This window comes from Pelobates fuscus, chromosome 1 (genome assembly GCF_036172605.1).
Source record: "Pelobates fuscus isolate aPelFus1 chromosome 1, aPelFus1.pri, whole genome shotgun sequence".
NCBI lineage: Eukaryota > Metazoa > Chordata > Amphibia > Anura > Pelobatidae > Pelobates > Pelobates fuscus.
Window position 1 is genome coordinate 188,967,643 of NC_086317.1, and position 21,096 is coordinate 188,988,738.

Consider the following 21,096-nt stretch of genomic DNA (forward strand, 5'->3'; position numbering starts at 1 on the left):
AGACACTCGGATAGAAAGAAACAGCCAATAGTGTTCACTGTGTAAAAACTATTAAATAAAACAATAAAATAGAATGGGTACTCACAAGAAAGGAGCAGAACAACTGCTCCTTGTTGATAGCGCTGGTGGTATAATCCCCACCTTGAATTTCTTGGAGTCCTAAGTAATAAAACGATGCCAGGTAAAAAGTAGGTAAATGTGTATTAAAAGATAAATAGTAGGCGGTGCCTAACGATTGACGAGAACGGTCGCACGCTCGATGAGCTCTAGGCCGCGATAAGAGAAAAACCCTCCATCCACGCACCTAACCGGGCAAAATTTGTCTCTGGGGGACCCCATCAGACAAAAGACCATAATGGGGCGAAAAACTAAAAAGCTCAGACCCGAAAGGCCCACGCCGGGCATGGACATCGGCGAGCTCTGGCGGCAGACCCGCAGCACCTCAGGCTCCAATATGGCGTCTCTACATGGCGGGTGCTCTGATTTTTATGAGGAGACATCGGACGAAGGTGAGGAGGCACTCTCTCCAGGTCACCCTCAGCCACCACCGGCCAAAACCAAGCCTCCACCACCGGCCAAGGCCCCCATGCCAGTGAGCATGGAGGTCATCAGAGAGCTAATGGCGGAACACCACACAAAGATTTCAGCGGACGTCGCCTCGATCAAAGATGCACTGCAGGGCTTGACAGGCCGTATTGGGACCGTGGAAGCCTCCGTGGCCACTCACAACACCCAAATCCAAACACTGCAGCAAGAAGTCCAGGAACTGAAAACGCTAGCAGGGCAGACTGATCTCAAGTTTGCTGCGATTGAAAATAAACACCGCATGAGACACCTCAAGATCAGGGGCATCTGCAAAGACATACCTGATACCGAACTCCCCCATCTCACCAGGCGGCGTCTTACAGCTATGCTGAACCCAAAAGTAGCCAAAACAGTGATGATCGACGAAGTATTCCGCATTCCAAAGCCCGCTAGGGCTCCAGCCTCAGCCACACGGGATGTAATTATACAGTTCCAGGCATACAGAGACAGAACAGCGGTACTGGCAGCTACCAGAGACCAACCATCCTACCTCTTCGAGAACATGTCTCTCTCCTTTTACCCTGACTTGTCAGGAGCGACACTGGCATGGAGGCGATCCCTACAACACCTGACATCCCTCCTGCGAACGCATCACATCAGGTACCGCTGGGGCCCAGCGCATACCCTACTGATCACCAAGGGCGACACCGCACTTACGGTATGCAGCATGCAGGAGGCACCGGCGACACTGCGAGAGTTTCATCTCCCGGCGGACTCTCTAGCGCTAACGACGCCAGCAGACAAACACCTGAGCCCACCGACTTGGAGCACAGCAGACGCGGTGGAATTCATCCCCAAGAGGCAAGCCGGAGTTCCTAAAGCCAAGACCACCACCTGAAAGGACTGGGACTGTGTAACATATCGGGACATTGCCCTCACGAATTGCCTCGACCCAAACAACGACAAACCGGAGAGCTGTAGCCCCACTTTGCGGATGGCCGCACTCCCCAGCCCAACGACAACCACGCACTAGCGCCCGGCCCCTCTATAGGAGCTGAATTGACCCCTCACATATCCTCCGCTACGCGGGCACCCCAAGCTAGCCTTTATACCCAGCAGCATAGCACAGGAACAGGTATCTGGTCCCCACCTAGTTCCCATAGCGCAAACACCTCCCACCGCCCTCCATATCCATGCCCAGGAAGGATTCACCGAGGGCCTCACCACCCGATAACAACGGGTACCACACATACCCCCCACTAGGCACAGTAGCCCCGGGCACACCATATGCAGTACCTACCTCCAGGCAGACACTTACCGGTGCTTCAGGAGTCATGGGAGGTTAGACTTGCCTCCAGAGGTTTACGGCCTGATGATACACTAATTACATAACTACTATATTCACACTGATACCCTCTGGGGCAAACAAAGTATTGTGTGGTGCAAAGAATGGGTACGTTTGATATGGCACTTCGGATACAGCCAAAGTAGTCGAAGTGGCCGCCATTAGACAATCGAACACGTGGCGGCGGCCATTTTAATGCAGTCGAATGCAGTCTGTACCTTACCCTACCCTTCGACACTGCAGCTGGAGACTAAGTCCCGTTCCAAGATTCGAACACCCGTTCGAATGGGACTTTGTCATCTTTTTCATGGGAAATAGACTTCCACTCGACTAACGACCACCGCAGCAGTTTAACCCCGTTCTACTTCGACAGAAGTCGAAGTGCATTCGACTATTCGAACGCCGCCTTCGGATGGGACTTTGTCAATTTTCAAGGCAGAAATAGACAGACCACACAGCCTGAATCTGTGGAACTGTTTTGGGCATGCAAACAGGCGTGCGGTCGGTCCAAGGAGACTTTTTCAATATCTTGGGAACCACTGAAGCGACTTGTACACATTTTTAATATGTTTTTCCTCACGTTGTGTGGTTCATAAAAATATAAGTTTCATTCCTGTGTGATACAAAATCATAAAGTTATAAAATTGTATAAAAATGTATAAGTTTCAGCTTGGAGATAATTGAGGAGATACAGTAAGAAACTCAATTATCTCCCAAGCAGAGGGGAGGGAATATGTGGGATGTAACCGTTATATGATTGGTTAATGCCTAATTGCCTGTGGGCATCTCCCTTGCAGGCGAGCAATGCATAAAAGCAGAGTCCCTGTCATTCAACATCAGTTCTGCTCCTGATGCTGTGTGTCGTCCAGTCATTGGGATCTGTATGGGGATATTCGTGGATTACTTTATTTGCTGGAATTACTGCTTCATGGTGTTTTTACTACTTGTTCCTGAGCCTCACTGGGATCTACAGTGGAGTTAACCTGTGGAATATCAGGCCTCCGCTACATTGTGGATCTTAGAGAGGCAGTAAAAGGTGGCAATGGTGGGGGTAATATGGGGAAGTATATATTTGTATTCATCTCTACTAATAATGCTATCAGTTACTGCTGGTTCCAAGATGGATTTTAATTCAGTGAGATATTCAGTAGTAGGATCTTTGGATAGAAGACTATATGCTTGCACATCTCTATATAGTTGTTTTATCAGGGAGGACAATATTGCAACCTTTATCTGATGACTTTATTACCAGGTTTGATTCACGACTTAATTACATTAGAGCTTTACGTTCTCCTGAGGTTAGGTTATCTTGGTGCATCGTAGGATTTTTCAAGGATTTAATTTCATCAGTGGTCATTTTGATTGAGGTCTACACTAGACACTTCCTTAAAGGTTTGGTGTAAACCAGCTTTCTGGCTTAAAATTAGTAAGAGGTTGTACTGGATCTTGCTCATCTAGTAGGGACACTAACGTTGATGTTGGTAGACGGTGTATGAGAACCCTGCTTCTTTAGCTAGTTTTTGGTTCTTCCTTTTATGTACAACATTAAGGGCTAGTTTACGGGCAAATAAATGAGTGTCCTTGATCCAGTTAAACTTATCGGTATTAGGGGTAGGTACAAAGGACAAAACCTTGCTGAGAAGTGATAGGTGATGTGATTTCGATGAAAAGGTTGATAAGTTCACTATTTGGTTTTGATAATTTCTCATTGGGTCAAATTTATTCTTTTGTCCGGTTTGTATACCCATTTTTTCCGATCTGTTAGTCTGCCCCCTAGTGGAATTGGCCATTCTTCCTCTAAATAAGGAGAGGAGAGTTGTATCTTGGTTGCCTACTACTGAATTGTCTGGGAAGGTTACGCTTCTATTTTTTTTTTTTTTTTTTAAATACTTCTTCCTCAATTGTAATTTGAATAGTCTCTGATTTGTTGGTTTCTGATTGGTCTTGAAGAGCTTGAGTCAGAATCAGTCCAATCTGTGTTGCCAGTTATGGAACGGTTTCTGCTGAGAGTGCGGGTTCTAAATTTTCTTTTTGTCCGGAAGATATTTCCCTCCTTAAAATCTTTATGGTCTCTCACAAATTTCAAATGCTTTTTCTACTTAATGTATTTCTTGAAAGAGTCTAAGTTGTTTTGAAGATTATTTTCCATAAGAGGAAATTCTGTTAAATCTTTGAATGCTTTAACATTCACTAATTATTTCTCTAAGTTTTGATTTGTGGTTTCAAGATTTTGTGACTCATTTTAATATACACTTGACTATGTCTGTGTGGAGCCCAGAAAAGGCTTAAAACAATCTAAATATTGACGGACAGTGAAATAAGACAGATTATTAGCAGACAGTACCATTAAAGGGAAACTCCAGTGCCAGAAAAACGATCAGTTTTTCTGGCACTGGAGGGTCCCTCTCCCTCCCACCCACCAATCCCCGGTTACTGAAGGGGTGAAAACCCCTTCAGTGACTTACCTGGGACAGCGGCGATGTCCCTCGCCGCTGTCTCCGCCTCCGCGACGCTCCTCCTAGTGATTACGTCGGCCGGTGGGCGAGACTGATCTCGCTCACCGGCCGAGGAGACCTAATGCGCATGCGCGGAAATTCCGCGCATGCGCATTACGTCTCCCCATAGGAAAGCATTGAAAAATCATTTCAATGTTTTCCTATGGGGTTTTGAGCGACGCTGGAGGTCCTCACACAGCGTGAGGACGTCCAACGACGCTCTAGCACAGGAAACCTGTGCTAGAACCCAGGAAGTGACCTCTAGTGGCTGTCTAATAGACAGCCACTAGAGGTGGAGTTAACCCTGCAATGTAAATATTGCAGTTTATGAAAAACTGCAATAATTACACTTGCAGGGTTAAGGGTAGTGGGAGTTGGCACCCAGACCACTCCAATGAGCAGAAGTGGTCTGGGTGCCTACAGTGTCCCTTTAAAGCTAACCATATGTATAGGTCCAGGTTTGGGCCGGACATAAAATTTAGACCAGTTCAGATCAGATCAGTTGCAACACCTAGCCAAATTACTAAACAATGTAGGCCCAATGAGTACAAATAATACAAAATGGCATAAGCACTAAAAAGGAAACAATATGTATAATTGTAGGAAGGCAGCAAATACTGATCAGCTGCTTACTGATTAATATAGAGCAAGATAAAACGAACTATATGTACAGGTTGCGCCAAAATAAAAAAAGTCCAGTAGAATAGCAGATGCTTGGAGTATTCTTTACTTGTAAAATGCTTGGGTGGTACAATCCCCACCAGGGATGTAATGTAGAGTAGCTCCTCCAAAGGGTAGTTCTTACCAGGATTCAAGTAGCAGGTAGGCAATGGTGGTTTAGATGTGTCAGGAACAGTAAAAGATATAAAAAGAACTAAACAAACGAAAACAAACTTAATTCTTCTTATTACACATACCTGCCACCCTCAGAAGCCTGGACGACTTACAAGTAAAGAACATCTGATATTCTATTGGACTTTTTATTTTGGAGCAACCTGTACATACATTTTGTATTATCTAGGCCCAATGAGTGCCTAGATAATACAATAACCAGAGGGCAGACATACAGAATACAAATAGGTACTGAGGCTGAAAGAGGCCTGGTGAACATAACTAACAAATGCTGATCTTGTCAAAGCTATAGCCAAGAATATGGCAGACAATAATAGGCCGCAAATATAAAAAACACCGAAAACGGCATAGCATTTATTAAACATTAAAATGCAGGGTGACTAACTAATTTGCATATGATAAAATTGATATGACCGAATAACGGCTAAAGCAGCAGTGCCTCATGAGCTTTGAGGGAGGCAGCTAGTTTTTACTATTATGAGGTAAAATAAATATTTGCGTAGGCCGCACAAGGCTAAGAACAGCTTGTTTTGAGTTTAGGCAGTTTGTGTTGTTGACCTGGAAGTAGATGGTTCCGTACTGATCTAAGCAGTCTCAGCCCAGAGAAAGGGGAGGCCTGTGTATTTATATGCTGGTAACTCTCCCTACAGGCGCAGCCTTTATATACATACATATATATATATATATATATATATATATATATATATATATATATATATATATATATATATATATATATATATATATATATATATATATATATATATATATATATATATATATATATATATATATATATATATATATATATATACACACATACATATATATATATACACACACACACATAAATTTATTTTTGTACTCCCCAGGAGGGGTGAGAACATACATATATACACACACACACACATATATTATATATATATATATATATATATATATATATCCAAAAACCCAGAGTATTGCAGTATGCAATGATACCTTTTTTACTGGACTAACATAATATTTCAAAGACAAGCTTTAGAGAGATTTTCTCTCTATTGATTAACACTTAAAACAACTGATGTTAGAGAAGGCGAGGGGGTGAGTGGGGTGTCATAAATAGTTTACATCAGATGTTGTAAGTGTTAAACTTTCAGATTTATCAGTATTGCTTCAGACCTGAGGAAGAGAGGAAAAACTCTCAAAAGCTTGTCTGTGAAATATTAGATAAGTCCAATAAAAAAAGGTATCTTTGCCGGTTTGAAAAAAGAAAATACATGTTATTGCTAAATATATGCTCAGTTCACTTGTACTGCAGCAGTACGTTTCCAGCAGAGTACAGTCAGGGTCAGCGCTTCCTATAAGGCGAACTAGGCAGCCGCCTAGGGCACCATATAGGAGGGGGCGCCCTGCGCCCCCATCGCCGGCCCTTTAAATGCTGTAGCCGCCTGAGCGCTCTATAGAGAGCGCTAAGGCGGCTGTCGCACTGCCTCACCTCCCCTTCCTATAGCGTGGCCGAGCTCCTCTCCGGTCCGCGACCCAGCCGGACTGACAGAAAGTGCACACTCAGTGTGCACTTGCTGTCAGTCCGGAAGGGTACAGGAAACAAACTCCTGTACTGCGGACCGGAGAGGAGCTCGGCCACGCTACAGGGTAGGGGAGGTGGGGAAAACATGGGTGGGGGGGAGAGAAGAAGAGATTACGGGGGGGAAGAAGAGATTACAGGGAGGGGGGAGAAGAGATTACAGGGAGGGGGGAGAAGAGATTACAGGGAGGGGGGAGAAGAGATTACAGGATTACAGGGGGAGAGAAGAAGAGATTTGAGGGAGGGGGGGTATAAGAGATAACAGGGGGGAGAAGAGATTACAGGGAGGGAGGGGGAGAAGAGATTACAGGGAGGGAGGGTGGGGAGAAGAGATTACAGGGAGGGAGGTGGGAGAAGAGATTGGGGGAAGAAGAGATTACGGGGGGGAAGAAGAGATTACAGGGAGGGGGGAGAAGAGATTACAGGGAGGGGGGAGAAGAGATTACAGGGGGAGAGAAGAAGAGATTTGAGGGAGGGGGGTAGAAGAGATAACAGGGGGGAGAAGAGATTACAGGGAGGGAGGGGGAGAAGAGATTACAGGGAGGGAGGGGGGGAGAAGAGATTACAGGGAGGGAGGGGGGAGAAGAGATTGGGGAAGAAGAGATTACGGGGAGGGAGGGGGGAGAAGAGATTGCAGGGATGGGGGAGAAGAGATTACGGGGAGGGAGGGGGGAGAAGAGATTACAGGGAGGGAGGTGGGAGAAGAGATTAGAGGTGGAAGAAGAGATAAGAGGGGGGAAGAAGAGATAAGAGGGGGGAAGAAGAGATTAGAGGGAGGGGGAAGAAGAGATTACAGGGAGGGAGGGGGAGAAGAGATTAGAGGGAGGGGGAAGAAGAGATTACAGGGAGGGAGGGGGGAGAGGGGAGAAGAGATTAGAGGGAGGGGGAGAAGAGATTACAGGGAGGGAGGTGGGGAGAAGAGATTACGGGGGAGAAGAAGAGATTACGGGGAGGGAGGGGGAGAAGAGATTACAGGGAGGGAGGGGGGGGGAGAGATTACAGGGAGGGAGGTGGGAGAAGAGATTGGGGGAAGAAGAGATTACGGGGAGGGAGGGGGGAGAAGAGATTACAGGGAGGGGGAGAAGAGATTACGGGGAGGGAGGGGGGAGAAGAGATTACAGGGAGGGAGGGGGGAGAAGAGATTACAGGGAGGGAGGGGGGGGGGAAGAGATTACGGGGGGGAGAAGAGATTGGGGGAAGAAGAGATTACAGGGAGGGGGAAGAAGAGATTGCAGGGAGGGAGGAGAAGAGATTACAGGGGAGGAAGAAGAGATTACAGGGAGGGGGGAGAGATTACAGGGAGGGGGAAGAATAGATTACAGGGAGGGAGGGGGTGAGAAGAGATTACAGGGAGAGAGGGGGAGAAGAAAATAAGATTACAGGGGGGAGAAGAAGAGATTACAGGGAGGGAGGTGGGAGAAGAGATTACAGGGGGGGAAGAGATTAGGGGGGAAGAATAGATTACAGGGAGGGGGAGAAGAGATTACAGGGAGGGGGAGAAGATATTACAGGGAGGGAGGGGGAGAAGAGATTACAGGGAGGGGGAGAAGATATTACAGGGAGGGAGGGGGAGAAGAGATTAGAGGGAGGGGGAGAAGAGATTACAGGGGGGAAAGAGATTAGAGGGGGAGGGGGAGAAGAGATTAGAGGGGGAGGGGGAGAAGAGATTAGAGGGAGGGGGAGGGGGAGAAGAGATTAGAGGGAGGGGGAGAAGAGATTACAGGGAGGGAGGGGGATAAGAGATTAGAGGGAGGGGGAAGAAGAGATTAGAGGGAGGGGGAAGAAGAGATTAGAAGGGGACGGGGAGGGGGGAGAAGATATTAGAGGGAGGGAGGGGCGGGGGAGGGGGGGAGAAGAGATTAGAGGGAGGGGGAAGAAAAGATTACAGGGAGGGAGGGGGGAGAAGAAGATAAGATTACAGGGGGGAGAAGAAGAGATTACAGGGAGGGAGGGGGAGAAGAAGAGGATTACAGAGAGGGAGGGGGGAGAAGAAGAGAAGATTACAGGCGGGAGAAGAGGAGAACACGGGGGAAGAAGAGGAGAACAAGAGGAGAACACGGGGGGATGAGAACACAGGGAGGGGGTTTGAGGAGAACGTGGGGGAGGGAGAGACCACTAAAGGAGGGACGGGGTGGTGGTGAGACCACTAGGGGAGGGGGGTGAGGAGAGACCGCTAAGGGAGGGTGGGGGGAGAGCAGAGAACACTAAGGGAGGGAGGGGGAGAGTAGAGACCACTTATGGAAAGGGGGCGTGAGAAGAGATCACTTAGGGTGTGGGGGAGACCACTAATGGAAAGGGGGGGGAGGAGAGACCACTAATGGAAAGGGGGGCAGAGGAGAGCAGAGACCACTAAGGGGGTGATGAGAGACCACTAATTGAAAGTCGGGGAGAAAAGGAGACCACTAAGGGAGGTGGAGGGGAGGAGAGTAGAGACCACTAAGGGACAGGGGAGGAGAGGAGAGACCACTAAGGGGCAGGGAAGATCTCTAAGGGACGGAAGGGAGAGCTCTATAGGAGAGGGGGCAGGACAGAGAGATCTTTCACACTACCCTACACACACAGAAACACAACATGCTTCCCTTACACACAGAGAAACACACAATGCATCCATTACACACACACACGCACACACAATGCAACCCTTACACATAAAGACAATGCATCCTTTGCACACATACACAGAAACACACAATGCATCCCTTACACACACACAAACACACATTGCTTCTCTTACACACACACACAGAAACACAATGCATCTTACACACACACTCAACGCACCCCTTACAGACACACACACTGCATCCCTTACATACACAGAAACAGACTTTGCATCCCTTATGCATACAAACACAGATTCACACAACGCATCCCTTACACACAATACATCCCTTACACACAAATACACACGGCTTTCTATCCCTTGCACAAAAACACACTGCTTCCACTACACACAAACACACTGTATCCCCTACACAAACTGATATCCCTATACACTACATTCCATAAGCACACACATTAGATCCTCTACCATAACACATCCCCTACACACTACACTTCTTGTGAGCGAACATATAGGTGGACTTATGGGCATACTCACCGTCAGGCCCTGGGGCCCAGACCTTGAGCTGTGTAAGGGGCCCCAAAAAATGGAGCTGCTTCCCGTTCTCCCAGAACATTGCATTTTGTGACCACAGTTACAAACAGCCTCCAAAGATCCTGTTCTACACCAGACCAGTGGAGCCAGACTGCCGCCAGAGCCCATCACCATCCTCATCTGGTTGTAAGTAGGCAATCTAGTATATTATTAGTGACACTAATCTCTAATTTACCTCACATTAAAGGGACACTTTAGTCCCCAGAACCACTGCAGCTTAATGAAGTTGTTCTGGTTTCTATAGTTTGTCCCTGCAGGCTTTTTAATGTAAACACACACTGTGTGCAGCACTGGCGTTAGTTCATATGGCAGATCATATGGGTAGGGCATTGTGATGTCATTGGGGGGGGGTGGGGGGGGGCAAATCTTTATTTTGCCTAGGCGGCAAAAATCCTTGCACCGGCCCAGAGTACAGTGTACTTGAAAAATCTGTTTTAAACCCCTTTTTTTCTTTAGCTATGTGCTGTAAAAGTGCGTGAGCACTGTGTGTTGTATGTAGTGTAGTGTTTTTTTAAACTCAAATAATGTGACATTAGCACTAAATCCTCCAGGAGCAATCCATTTTTCATCACAAACATAAATTTCGCCAAAATAAAGTTTTGTTAATCTGCACAATGCACATAACCCCATTTATATATTTAATATGGATAGGGTTGTTTTTATACTATAATAAAAACAAACCTATCATCATCATTAACCCCTTCAGGAGGGGTGACGGACGAGGTCAGTCATCCTGGGGATACCCTTAACGACGGGTGACGGACCTCGTCCGTCACGCGGTAAAATTAACCCCAGATCGCCGCGATCGTGGCGATCGCGGGGTTAATGGTGCTCCGGTCTGCCTCTGCATTAGAGGCAGACCAGGAGCACCGGATCGGGCTGTCCCAGCACATGTGCCCGCTCTGACAAAGCGAGCACATACTCACGTTCCGCCTCCCTGCACTTCCGGGTTCACTGTGAAGTGCAGGGAGACGGATCAGTGCTGATCCTGCCCCTTGTGTAAAAAAACTAAAGTTTTAATAAAATCCCACCCCCCTTTACCCATTTTTATAAAAAATTAACCCCTTCCCTGCCAATTGATCACTGACTACAGTGATCAATTGGCAGGGATTACATTTTACTGTCATCTGATTTTATTTTTTAACCCCTGAGGGTTAATTATGTTTTTTAACCCTCAGGGGTTAAATCAATTTTATTAATCAATTTAAATATTTTAAAATTATATATTTAGCTGACTGGGGTGGGTGGAAGTTAGTGGGGAATTTGGGGATTTTGAGTTAGGCTAACTAGGGGTTAACATTAAAAAAAGTTTTAAAATAAGCTTTAAAAAGTTAAAAATTACTTTTTAAAAAAAGTTTTAATAACGTTTAAGTAAAAAATAAAAAAAACAAACCCTTTACCCAGTCCAAATAAAAATTAACCCCTTCCCTGCCAGTCGATCACTGCCTACAGTGATCAAAATACAGACCACAGTATTATACTGTGATCTAATTTGTTTTAACCCCTGAGGATTAACTTTTATTTATTTATTAACTCTCAGGGGTTCAATTTATTTAATTAATTAAAATATTTTATAATTATATATTTTGCTAGCTGGGGTGGGTGGGAGTTATGGGAAAATGGGGAAATTTACGGGGTTAACGGTAAAAAAGCTTAGAAAAATGTTAAATCTGTAAAACAAAGTTTTAAGAAAGTTTAGAAAGTTTTAAAAAATTAATAAGCAAAACAAAAGTTTACAAACTAGTTTTAAAAAGTTAAAGTTTAAAAAAGTAAAAAAATACATTAAAAAATACTCATTACCACTACACCTGGAACAAACTAGAGAAAAAATGATCCCACGCTAAGGTTCAAAATATGCCTTTTGAATTACCCCAGGGTGTATTCTTTAATAAATAGTATGTGTTTGGGGGGAAGTTTCAATAACCAACCATCTAAACTACTCCTAAATGGAACATGGACACAGCGTAAAACTTCAAAGTTAGAAAAAAACTGAATGGCTGAGTCTCAAATGTGCCCCTTCAATGTCCACATATACCTGGCAAAGGTACATACGGGGGAATTGCTGTACTCAGCCAACATAGCTGAGGAACATACAAAGTATTATACAGTCATAGCACACATAAGGTTTGCAAAATATACTGCGCAAACTCACTTTGTGTGTCAAAAAGGCAGAAAAAGCGCTTATTACCACTACACTTGGTACAAGCTAGCGGAAAAATTATCCCACGCTAAGGTTCAAAATATGCCTTTTGAAATACCCTGAGATGTGTTCTTTACGAAATTGTATGCCTTTATGGTGTAGTTGTAATATGCAGCCTGCTCAAGTGCTCCAAAGTGGAACACGGACACATCAAAACCCTCCATGAAAATTCACACTTAAAAACGTAAACTTGTCATGTCTCTTTTACAGCACTGTAACTTCACAAAATATTGCCAAAGACATACAATGGGGGTGTCATTTTACTCAGAAGACTTAGCTGAGCATAATTTGGGAGGTTTGAACTTAGTGGCACATATGAAATATACAAAAGGCCCAGCAAAAATGTAATCCATATGTAAAAAATGCCCAAAATAATTTTTTACCACATACTTTGGCATATATTGGTGAAAAAATGGGGGCATGTTAAGGCACAATATGCACCATATGAGATACCCTGGAGTGTCTACTTTTACAAATGGTAGGCCTTTGTGGTTTTTTTTTTGAACAGTCAAACTGTTATAGTACCCCAAATGGAAGCATAGGCTCATTAAATCCGTCTCTCAAAATTCTACTGTGACTACTGAAAAGGACAGGTCTCATATATGGCACTGTAGCTTCACGAAATAGTGCCAAAGACATACAAAGGGGGTGTCATTTTACTCAGCAGGTGTAACTGAACACAAAATAAAACTTTGTAAAGGAATAGCACACACCAACGTTACAAAATACACATGAGAAGTTCTTTGTTATAAGTTTGTGTGCCAAAAAACAAAAAAAAAAACACAATTTTACTCCAATATTTAGCAGAGAATGGCGGTGAAATGACTACGTAGAAAGTGTCAAAACAACCTTAGGTAAATATCCTGTGATGTCGACTTTATATAAATATATACTTTTGTCTGGCAATTTTGTTTTCTTTTATGGCTATTAAGCTTACAAGACAAGCATACCAAATTCTAAAATTGCTCCACATTAAAAGTTTATTTTACTTCTTGTGCTTTGTGACCTGTAACTACCAAAAAAAACCTTAAAATCCCAGACACATTATATATTATGTAAATAAGAACAACTAAATGAATTTATTTTTAATTGCTTTCTTTAACCTGCACTAATTATGCACACATTATTATTGCAAAAACTGTACTGCAAAAACAATTTTTTTTTTTTTGCATTTTTCTGTATTTTTGTGATAATAAATAAGCATCTATGTATATATATGTTACATCAAATTAAAGCCCTTTCTGTCCTTTAAAAAAACAGTATATAATATGTGTTGGTGCAATAAACGAGAGAGATGCAAATTGCAGTTGAACGCAAACAGCAAGAAAATGCAAAAATTGCTTGTGTCATTAAGCATAAGACAAGCTTCTGAAGCTGTGTCCTTAAGGGGTTAATGGGTAATAAAATAAAAACAAATAAGGGAGGGTATGTGTCATGTTCCCCAAACCACCATCAGCATGATTTTTACATGATTATTCTCGATCAAAAGCATTACTGGCACCTCTGCCACTGCCACTATAACTAGTATTATTCAGCCTCCATTTAATCTTATTCACAACCAGGAGGTGAATGTTTTTTTTTTTTATTATTATTGGCTTTTTAATTCAAATTGCTGATCACATAGGCACTTAATAGAGTGATTGGTTGTCTCACCTTTTTGCTGTTCTGAGATGTGCTGGGCAATGTTGTTATCTGAACTTCAGTGCTGTTTAACATCTTTAAAAAAGAAAGTGATCCTTTCTCTGGCACCGGTGGTGGGCTTAATACATGCTGTCTTCCACTAGTCCCACTCCTCTGCCGTGGAATTTTTACTGAGCTGTGGAATCATGCAGCAATGATGATAAGTGCCACAATGGTCAAATATAATGTAAAGTTTAGATATAATGTAAATATACAATGTTATATAAGGAAAGCTGAGTGATTGAAGTCATTGCAGAGATAAGAACTGCACATATGGACTGGTTAGTGCAAACATTGCAGGTTCCAAGTGCAATCACAGAACTGGATGTATGTACAGTTCCTTGCAAAAGTATTCACCCCTTGACCTTTTACCTATTTTGTTACATTACAGCCTTCAGTTCAATGTTTTATTAATCTGAATTTTATGTGATGGATCAGAACACAATAGGCTAAGTTGGTGAAGTGGAATGAGAAAAATATATACATAAAAATTTTTTTAGAAATAGAAAACAGAAAATTGGCATGTGCGTATGTATTCACCCCCTTTGTTATTAAGCCCAGAAAAAACTCTGGTGCAACCAATTACCTTCAGAAGTCACATAATTAGTTAAATGATGTCAACCTGTGTGCAATCTAAGTGTCACACGATTGGTCATTACATATACACACACCTTTTTTGAAAGGCCCCAGAGGCTGCAACACCTATGCATGAGGTACCACTAACCAAACACTGCCATGAAGACCAATGAACTCTCCAAACAAGTAAGGGACAATGTTGTTGAGAAGTACAAGTCAGGGTTAGGTTATAAAAAAATATCCAAATCTTTAATGATCCCCAGGAGCACCATCAAATCTATCATAACCAAATGGAAAGAACATGGCACAACAGCAAACCTGATAAGAGACAGCCGCCCACCAAAACTCACGGACTGGGCAAGGAGGGCATTGATCAGAGAGGCAGCACAGAGATCTAAGGTAAGCCTGGAGGAGCTGCAAGACTTGAGTATCTGTACATAGGATGACAATAAGCCGTAAGCTCCATGGAGTTGGGCTTTATGGTAGAGTGGCCAGAAGAAAGCCATTACTTTCAGCAAAAGACAAAATGGCACATTTTGAGTTTCCGAAAAGGCATGTGGGAGACTCCCAAAATGTATGGAGGAAGGTGCTCTGGTCTGATGAGACTAAAATGTAACTTTTCGGCCATCAAAGAAAACGCTATGTCTGACGCAGACCCAACACATCACATCACCCAAAGAACACCATCCCACAGTGAAACATGGTGGTGGCAGCATCATGCTGTGGGGATGTTTTTCAGCAGCCGGGACTAGGAAACTGGTCAGAGTTGAGGGAAAGATGTATGGTGCTAAATACAGGGATATTCTTGAGCAAAACCTGTACCACTCTGTGCGTGATTTGAGGCTAGGATGGAGGTTTACCTTCCGGTAGGACAATGATCCCAAACACACTGCTAAAGCAACACTTGAGTGGTTTAAGGAGAAACATGTAAATGTGTTGGAATGGCCTAGTCAAAACCCAGACCTCAATGCAAAAATAATTATGTGGTCAGGCTTAAAGATTGCTGTTCACAAGCACAAACCATCCAACTTGAAGGAGCTGGAGCAGTTTTGCAAGGAGCAATAGGCAAAAATCACAGTGGTAAGATGTGGCAAGCTCATAGAGACTTATCCAAAGCGACTTGGAGCTGTGATTGCTGCAAAAGGTGGCTCTACAAAGTATTGACTTTAGGGGGGTGAATAGTTATGCACATTGACTTTTTCTGTTATTTTGTCCTATTTGTTTGCTTCACAATAAAAAAAAAAAAAAAAAATCTTCAAAGTTGTAGGCATGTTCTGTAAATTAAATAATGCAAATCCTCAAACAATCCATGTTGATTCCAGGTTGTGAGGCAACAAAACACGACAAATGCCAAGGGCAGTGAATACTTTTGCAAGGCACTGTATGTGAGAGCCTTAATGGAATATGCGAACATTAATGTTAGCCCAAGATGATAGCCCATGATTTTACTCATTGTAAAACATTTTCACATCATATTCCACAGTTTTGGATCACCAAGAGAAATTATAGAAAATACTTCTTCACTCGAAATGGCAATGAAATGTAAACTTAACTTTTACAGGGTTATATACTAAAGTGAGAATACAAAGAAAGTTCATAGTGAATTCAAAGAGAATTTAAAATTTGAGGTCAAAATAGTCAAAATGAAAAAATTTTTTTTAAAGTCAGCTATGCTTTAAGTTGAGTTACTGGTCTTAATGTAAGTCAAGGAGAATGTTGAATGCCTAATTATGTAATGGCTTAAAAAACACACAAAAAAGTTACTTCCCCCCTTAAATTAGTGTTTCTTATGTATTGAATATTGTGACCCACTTAACCCCTTAACCCGTTAACGCCGTTACGGCGTTCCATGCCGTCCCCATTATAATGGGCTTTAAAGCCGTTGCGGCGGCATGGAACGCCGTAACGGCTTTGAGCCCCAGGAGGTAAGTTATACTTACCTCCGCCGCGATCCTCTTCTGGGGGGCTGCCTGACAGCCCAGGCAGCCCTCCCACGGCAAATGAGGCCCCCGGGGGCCATGTGATCGCTCTCAAAGAGCGATCACATGGCCCCCTATAGCTGGCTATGGATCTGCCTGCAGGGGGACTGTCTAAAATATCAGACAGTCCCCCTGCTGGTAAGAAAGTATAAAAAAAGAAATTAAACATGTTAAAAAATAAATTGAAAATATTTTTATATATATATAATATGTATATATATTATATATATAATATATATACATATTATATATATGTAACGTCATACAAAGTGTATTTTAATACTAATATAAGTATATATATTAGCATTAAAATACACTTAGAATGATGTTACATATATATAATATGTATATATATTATATATATAATAGATGTACATATATATATTATATATATATACGTATAATTAAAATAATAAATAAATAAAATAATAAAATAAATAAATAAAATATTGAAACAAAATTTAATATAAATTATATATTCATATGTAATTTCATTCTAACTGTATTTTGTTATTAATATATATATATTGGTAACAAAATACACTTAGAATGGCATTCTATATATATCTATCTATATATAAAATACAAATAACCGCAAATATATATATATAGATAAATACATATAATTACATAAAAAATTACATTAGTATACACGTAGAATTTAAATACATATATATGTATATATATTAAAATTCTACATGTATATTTAAATAATCTTTTAACATAATTATGTGATTTGATTAATTAAAATTTGATTGACATGCCTGACAACACAGGGAGAAAGTGCAGAGAATTTAATTTGCAAGCACTATATTTGACCCTGTAATACTCCACGACACCATAAAACCTGTACATAGGGGGTACTGTTTTACTCGGGAGACTTCGCTGAACTAAAATATTAGTGTTTCAAACTGGTAAATTATATTACAACGATGATATTTTAAGTAAAAGTGACGTTTTTTGCATTTTTTACAAACAAACGGCACTTTTATGGACTATATTATTGTTGTAATATGTTTTACCGTTTTAAAACACTAATATTTGTATTTAGTGAAGTCTCCCGAGAATAACAGTACCCCCCATGTACAGGTTTTATGGTGTTTTGGAAAGTTAGAGAGTCACATATAAGGCTTGCGTTTCATTTTTTTCACATTGAAATTTGCTAGATTGGTTATGTTGCCTTTGAGAGCGTATGGTAGCCCAGGAATGAGAATTACCCCCATGATGGCATACCATTTGCAAAAGTAGACAACCCGAGGTATTGCAAGTGGGGTATGTCCAGTCTTTCTTAGTAGCCACTTAGTCACAAACACTGGCCAAATATTCGTTTTTTGCTTTTTTCACACAAAAACAAATATGAACGCTAACTTTGGCCAGTGTTTGTGACTAAGTGGCTACTAACAAAGACTAAACATACCCCACTTTCAATACCTTGGCTTGTCTACTTTTTCAAATGGTATGCCATTATGGGGGTAATTCTCATTCCTGGGCTACCACACCGTCTTAAAGGTAACATTACTAATCTGGCAAATTTCAATTTGAAAATGGAACGTTCTATATTTGACCCTGTAACTTTCCAAAACAACATAAAACCTGTTAATGGGGGGTACTGTTGTACTCGTGAGACATCGCTGATTACAAATATGTGCATTTTGTTGCAGTAAAACCTAACAGTATTATGACATTTACAGCTAAAATGTGAGGCGGAACTACACATTTTTAAAAAATAAATAAATTTCTCACAGTTTTTTTTATTTTATTCATAATAAATTATATTCCATATATGAATAGTTAATGGTAAATTAAAGCCCTGTTTCTCCTGAACAAAATGATATATAATAAGTGTGGGTGCATATAATATGAAAGAGGGGAACTACGGGTGAACAGACATATAGCGCAAATTCCAGTTTTTGTTTACGTTTTGTTTTGATCAGAACGTGCACTATTGACTCCGTCCTGAAGGGGTTAAGGACACATGACATGTCTGACACGTCATGATTCCCTTTTATTCCAGAAATTTGGTCCTTAAGGGGTTAAACTGTAATGCAGCACCAAACTACTGCATCCCATTCCTCTTATGGTGAAGTCATCAAGACTGATAACTTTCCTTCCTTAAATGGTGAGAGCCCATGAGTCATAACACATTAGATGCAGTCCCTCCCAGATGAAGTAGGTAGGGACATAACACAAATACTTTCTGATAAAAACAAAAGGTTTTCCCAGGTTTATTAGTATTGCCATGTAACATACCTTTATAGGTTTGATTTAGGGCCCTGCTGTACTGCTATATCTTGGGGATAATGTTTCATCTAGATGACTAAACACTATTGTTGTATTGCACATCTCAAGAAAAGATATTTACCATAGTAAACTTAAAGGGACATTATAGTCACCAGAAAAACTACAGCTTATTGTATTTGTTCTGGTAAGTATAATCATTCCCTTCAGGCTTTTTGCAGTAAACATTTTTTTCATAGAACATGCAGTGTTTACATTGCAGCCATTCAGTGTCTCCACCCTCTGCTTGGAGACACTGGATTGTCCTCATAGAGATGCATTGATTAAATGCATCTCTATGAGGAGATGCTGATAGGCATGGGCTGTGTTTTTATCACTATATACTCAGGAATACATGTCCTACAACGAAGCCGCCACAGTAACAAACAGTTTAATCACCAGGGTGGCAGACCTGGAAGCAGAGCTGGAAGACGCCTCAAACAGATCACGGCGGAACAACCTACGGATCAAAGGCTTACCCGAAAGAGCCAAAAATGCTGATATTCACAAGGTGCTTACCACGATAATTAGCACACCTGCATAATATCCCTGAATACCTCTGGACCATAGATAGGGCCCACAGAGCACATAGGGCTTAGGGCTCCTAGAAGGACCCCCACATGATGGGATTATGAGGTGGCATTTCTTCTCCACTAAAGAGGCCATCATCAAAAGCAGTAGGAATTACACCTATAACTATGATGGCTGCACACTGCACCTGTATCAAGACATCACACCGGCTACACTGGCAAGAAGACGGGAATGGAAACCAATTGCAGACCTGGTGAGGGCTTCAACTTCGCATAGCGACATCCATTTAAAATGCTGGTGTTCAACGGCCCACGGTCAGCAGTACTCCTGCCATCCGCTGACCCCAAAACTATCCTACAAGACACTGGCATTGAAGTCCCAGCAGACTTTCGACTCCCCACTAGGGGTACCAGAGCACTAAACCTGCTGTCTAGCGAAGAGGCTTTGAGCAGAATGGATGCTCCCTGAGGGGATTGCTGGATAATTCCCCGAAGAAGCAGCAACACAAAGCACGTAAACAAGAAAAAAAAAAAAATAAGTACAAGTAAAAAAAAAAACCCTACCTGCACATCCAGACAAAAGTGTACCCCCCCCTAATGATGTTGATACTTGAAATACTGTTAGCGGTTAACTGGTATTGGGGGGTTATCAGGTTAAGCGGGTTTATTGGGGGGCCTCCCTGGGTATTGGAAAATTTACATGCTGCTACCAAAATGACAAAGGCCATGGACCTTCTCCCATCCTCTCAAACGGGAACCCCAACCACAGAGTGCCCCGCTAACTGTACCCCGACCGGCCTACACCAACCCCCTGACCCAAACGGAGGACTTAGAACTGACAATGCAAGACACAGACGACTACAGGGACTACAAACCACGCAAAGGAGGCAGGCAAATGACAAACGTAACAAATTACATTAGCCAAACCTGCAGTACCAGCCATTTACACTGTACGGCTAGAAGGGTAATTGGGGAGTCAACTGGGTAGGCGACAGCGGGACTTGACGGAAAAATAAAACAAACACAAATGCTGATAATCTGTATGCCACCACCATACTCAATGACGAACGCAAACAAACTTCGATAGAACGCAAACCAGTTCAGGGTATGGGGTAAAAGGGATAAACAGTAACCCAATTACAGACACCAAACAGGTGAAGTGGCAAGGCCCAGTGGGAGACCGCAATGCCTCTTTACCTACATGTGTTTGAATGTGATTGTCAATGTTGAGGTTAATGTTATTGATACCTGTGTTTGCTTCCTCATATGCAAAGTTACTAAACCACAGAAACTGTAAGGCATAATTGTGAACAAACACACTACCCAGAGCATTGGCGGGGTGGCACGGCAGCTTGATATCCTCTCCGCGAGTGGCGATTCCCACTGCGGAGCGGATCATCAACCCCTAATTGGCCTGGCAAATTATAAGACCGGGTTTACTCAAAAACAGAACCTACTTGACAGGAGACCCTCCTCAGAAAAAGAGACGCAGAAAAAGATAGCACGTAGACACACTAGACTCACCAGACCTGAGACCGGAAAAATGGCCACCATTAAGATCACCTCCCTGAACGTAAATGGCCATAATACACAAAATAAAATAAGTCTACTACTAAGGGGACTCAAAAGACAAAAAGCAGACATAGCTTTTGTACTAGAGACACAGATGCTGCGCTCAGCTGATCGACCACATATATACAAGGCCATATGCCTCAAGAGCCCTGGTTAAGAAAAATGGGGTCGTAATACTAGTACACAAGCGCTGCCCGTTCATTACCCTTACCACCCAAACTGTCACCGCAGGCAGGTACATAATCCTCACAGGGACCATTCATGTCAACACATGCCACCTGATTAACCAATATGCACCCAATCAACACGACCCAGAATTCTGGGGACACTTACAAAACGCG

General features: G+C 42.4%; 1 protein-coding gene across 1 annotated transcript in view; it reads right to left on the reverse strand.

Annotated features, from left to right (window-relative positions):
• Positions 1-21,096, reverse strand: part of LAD1 (ladinin 1) — a 675,989-nt gene that overhangs the window by 367,336 nt on the left and 287,557 nt on the right. Inside the window, exon 5 of the mRNA XM_063453187.1 lies at positions 13,795-13,957. Coding sequence (XP_063309257.1) covers positions 13,795-13,957 — 163 coding nt within the window. The remainder of the gene's footprint in view (positions 1-13,794; positions 13,958-21,096) is intronic.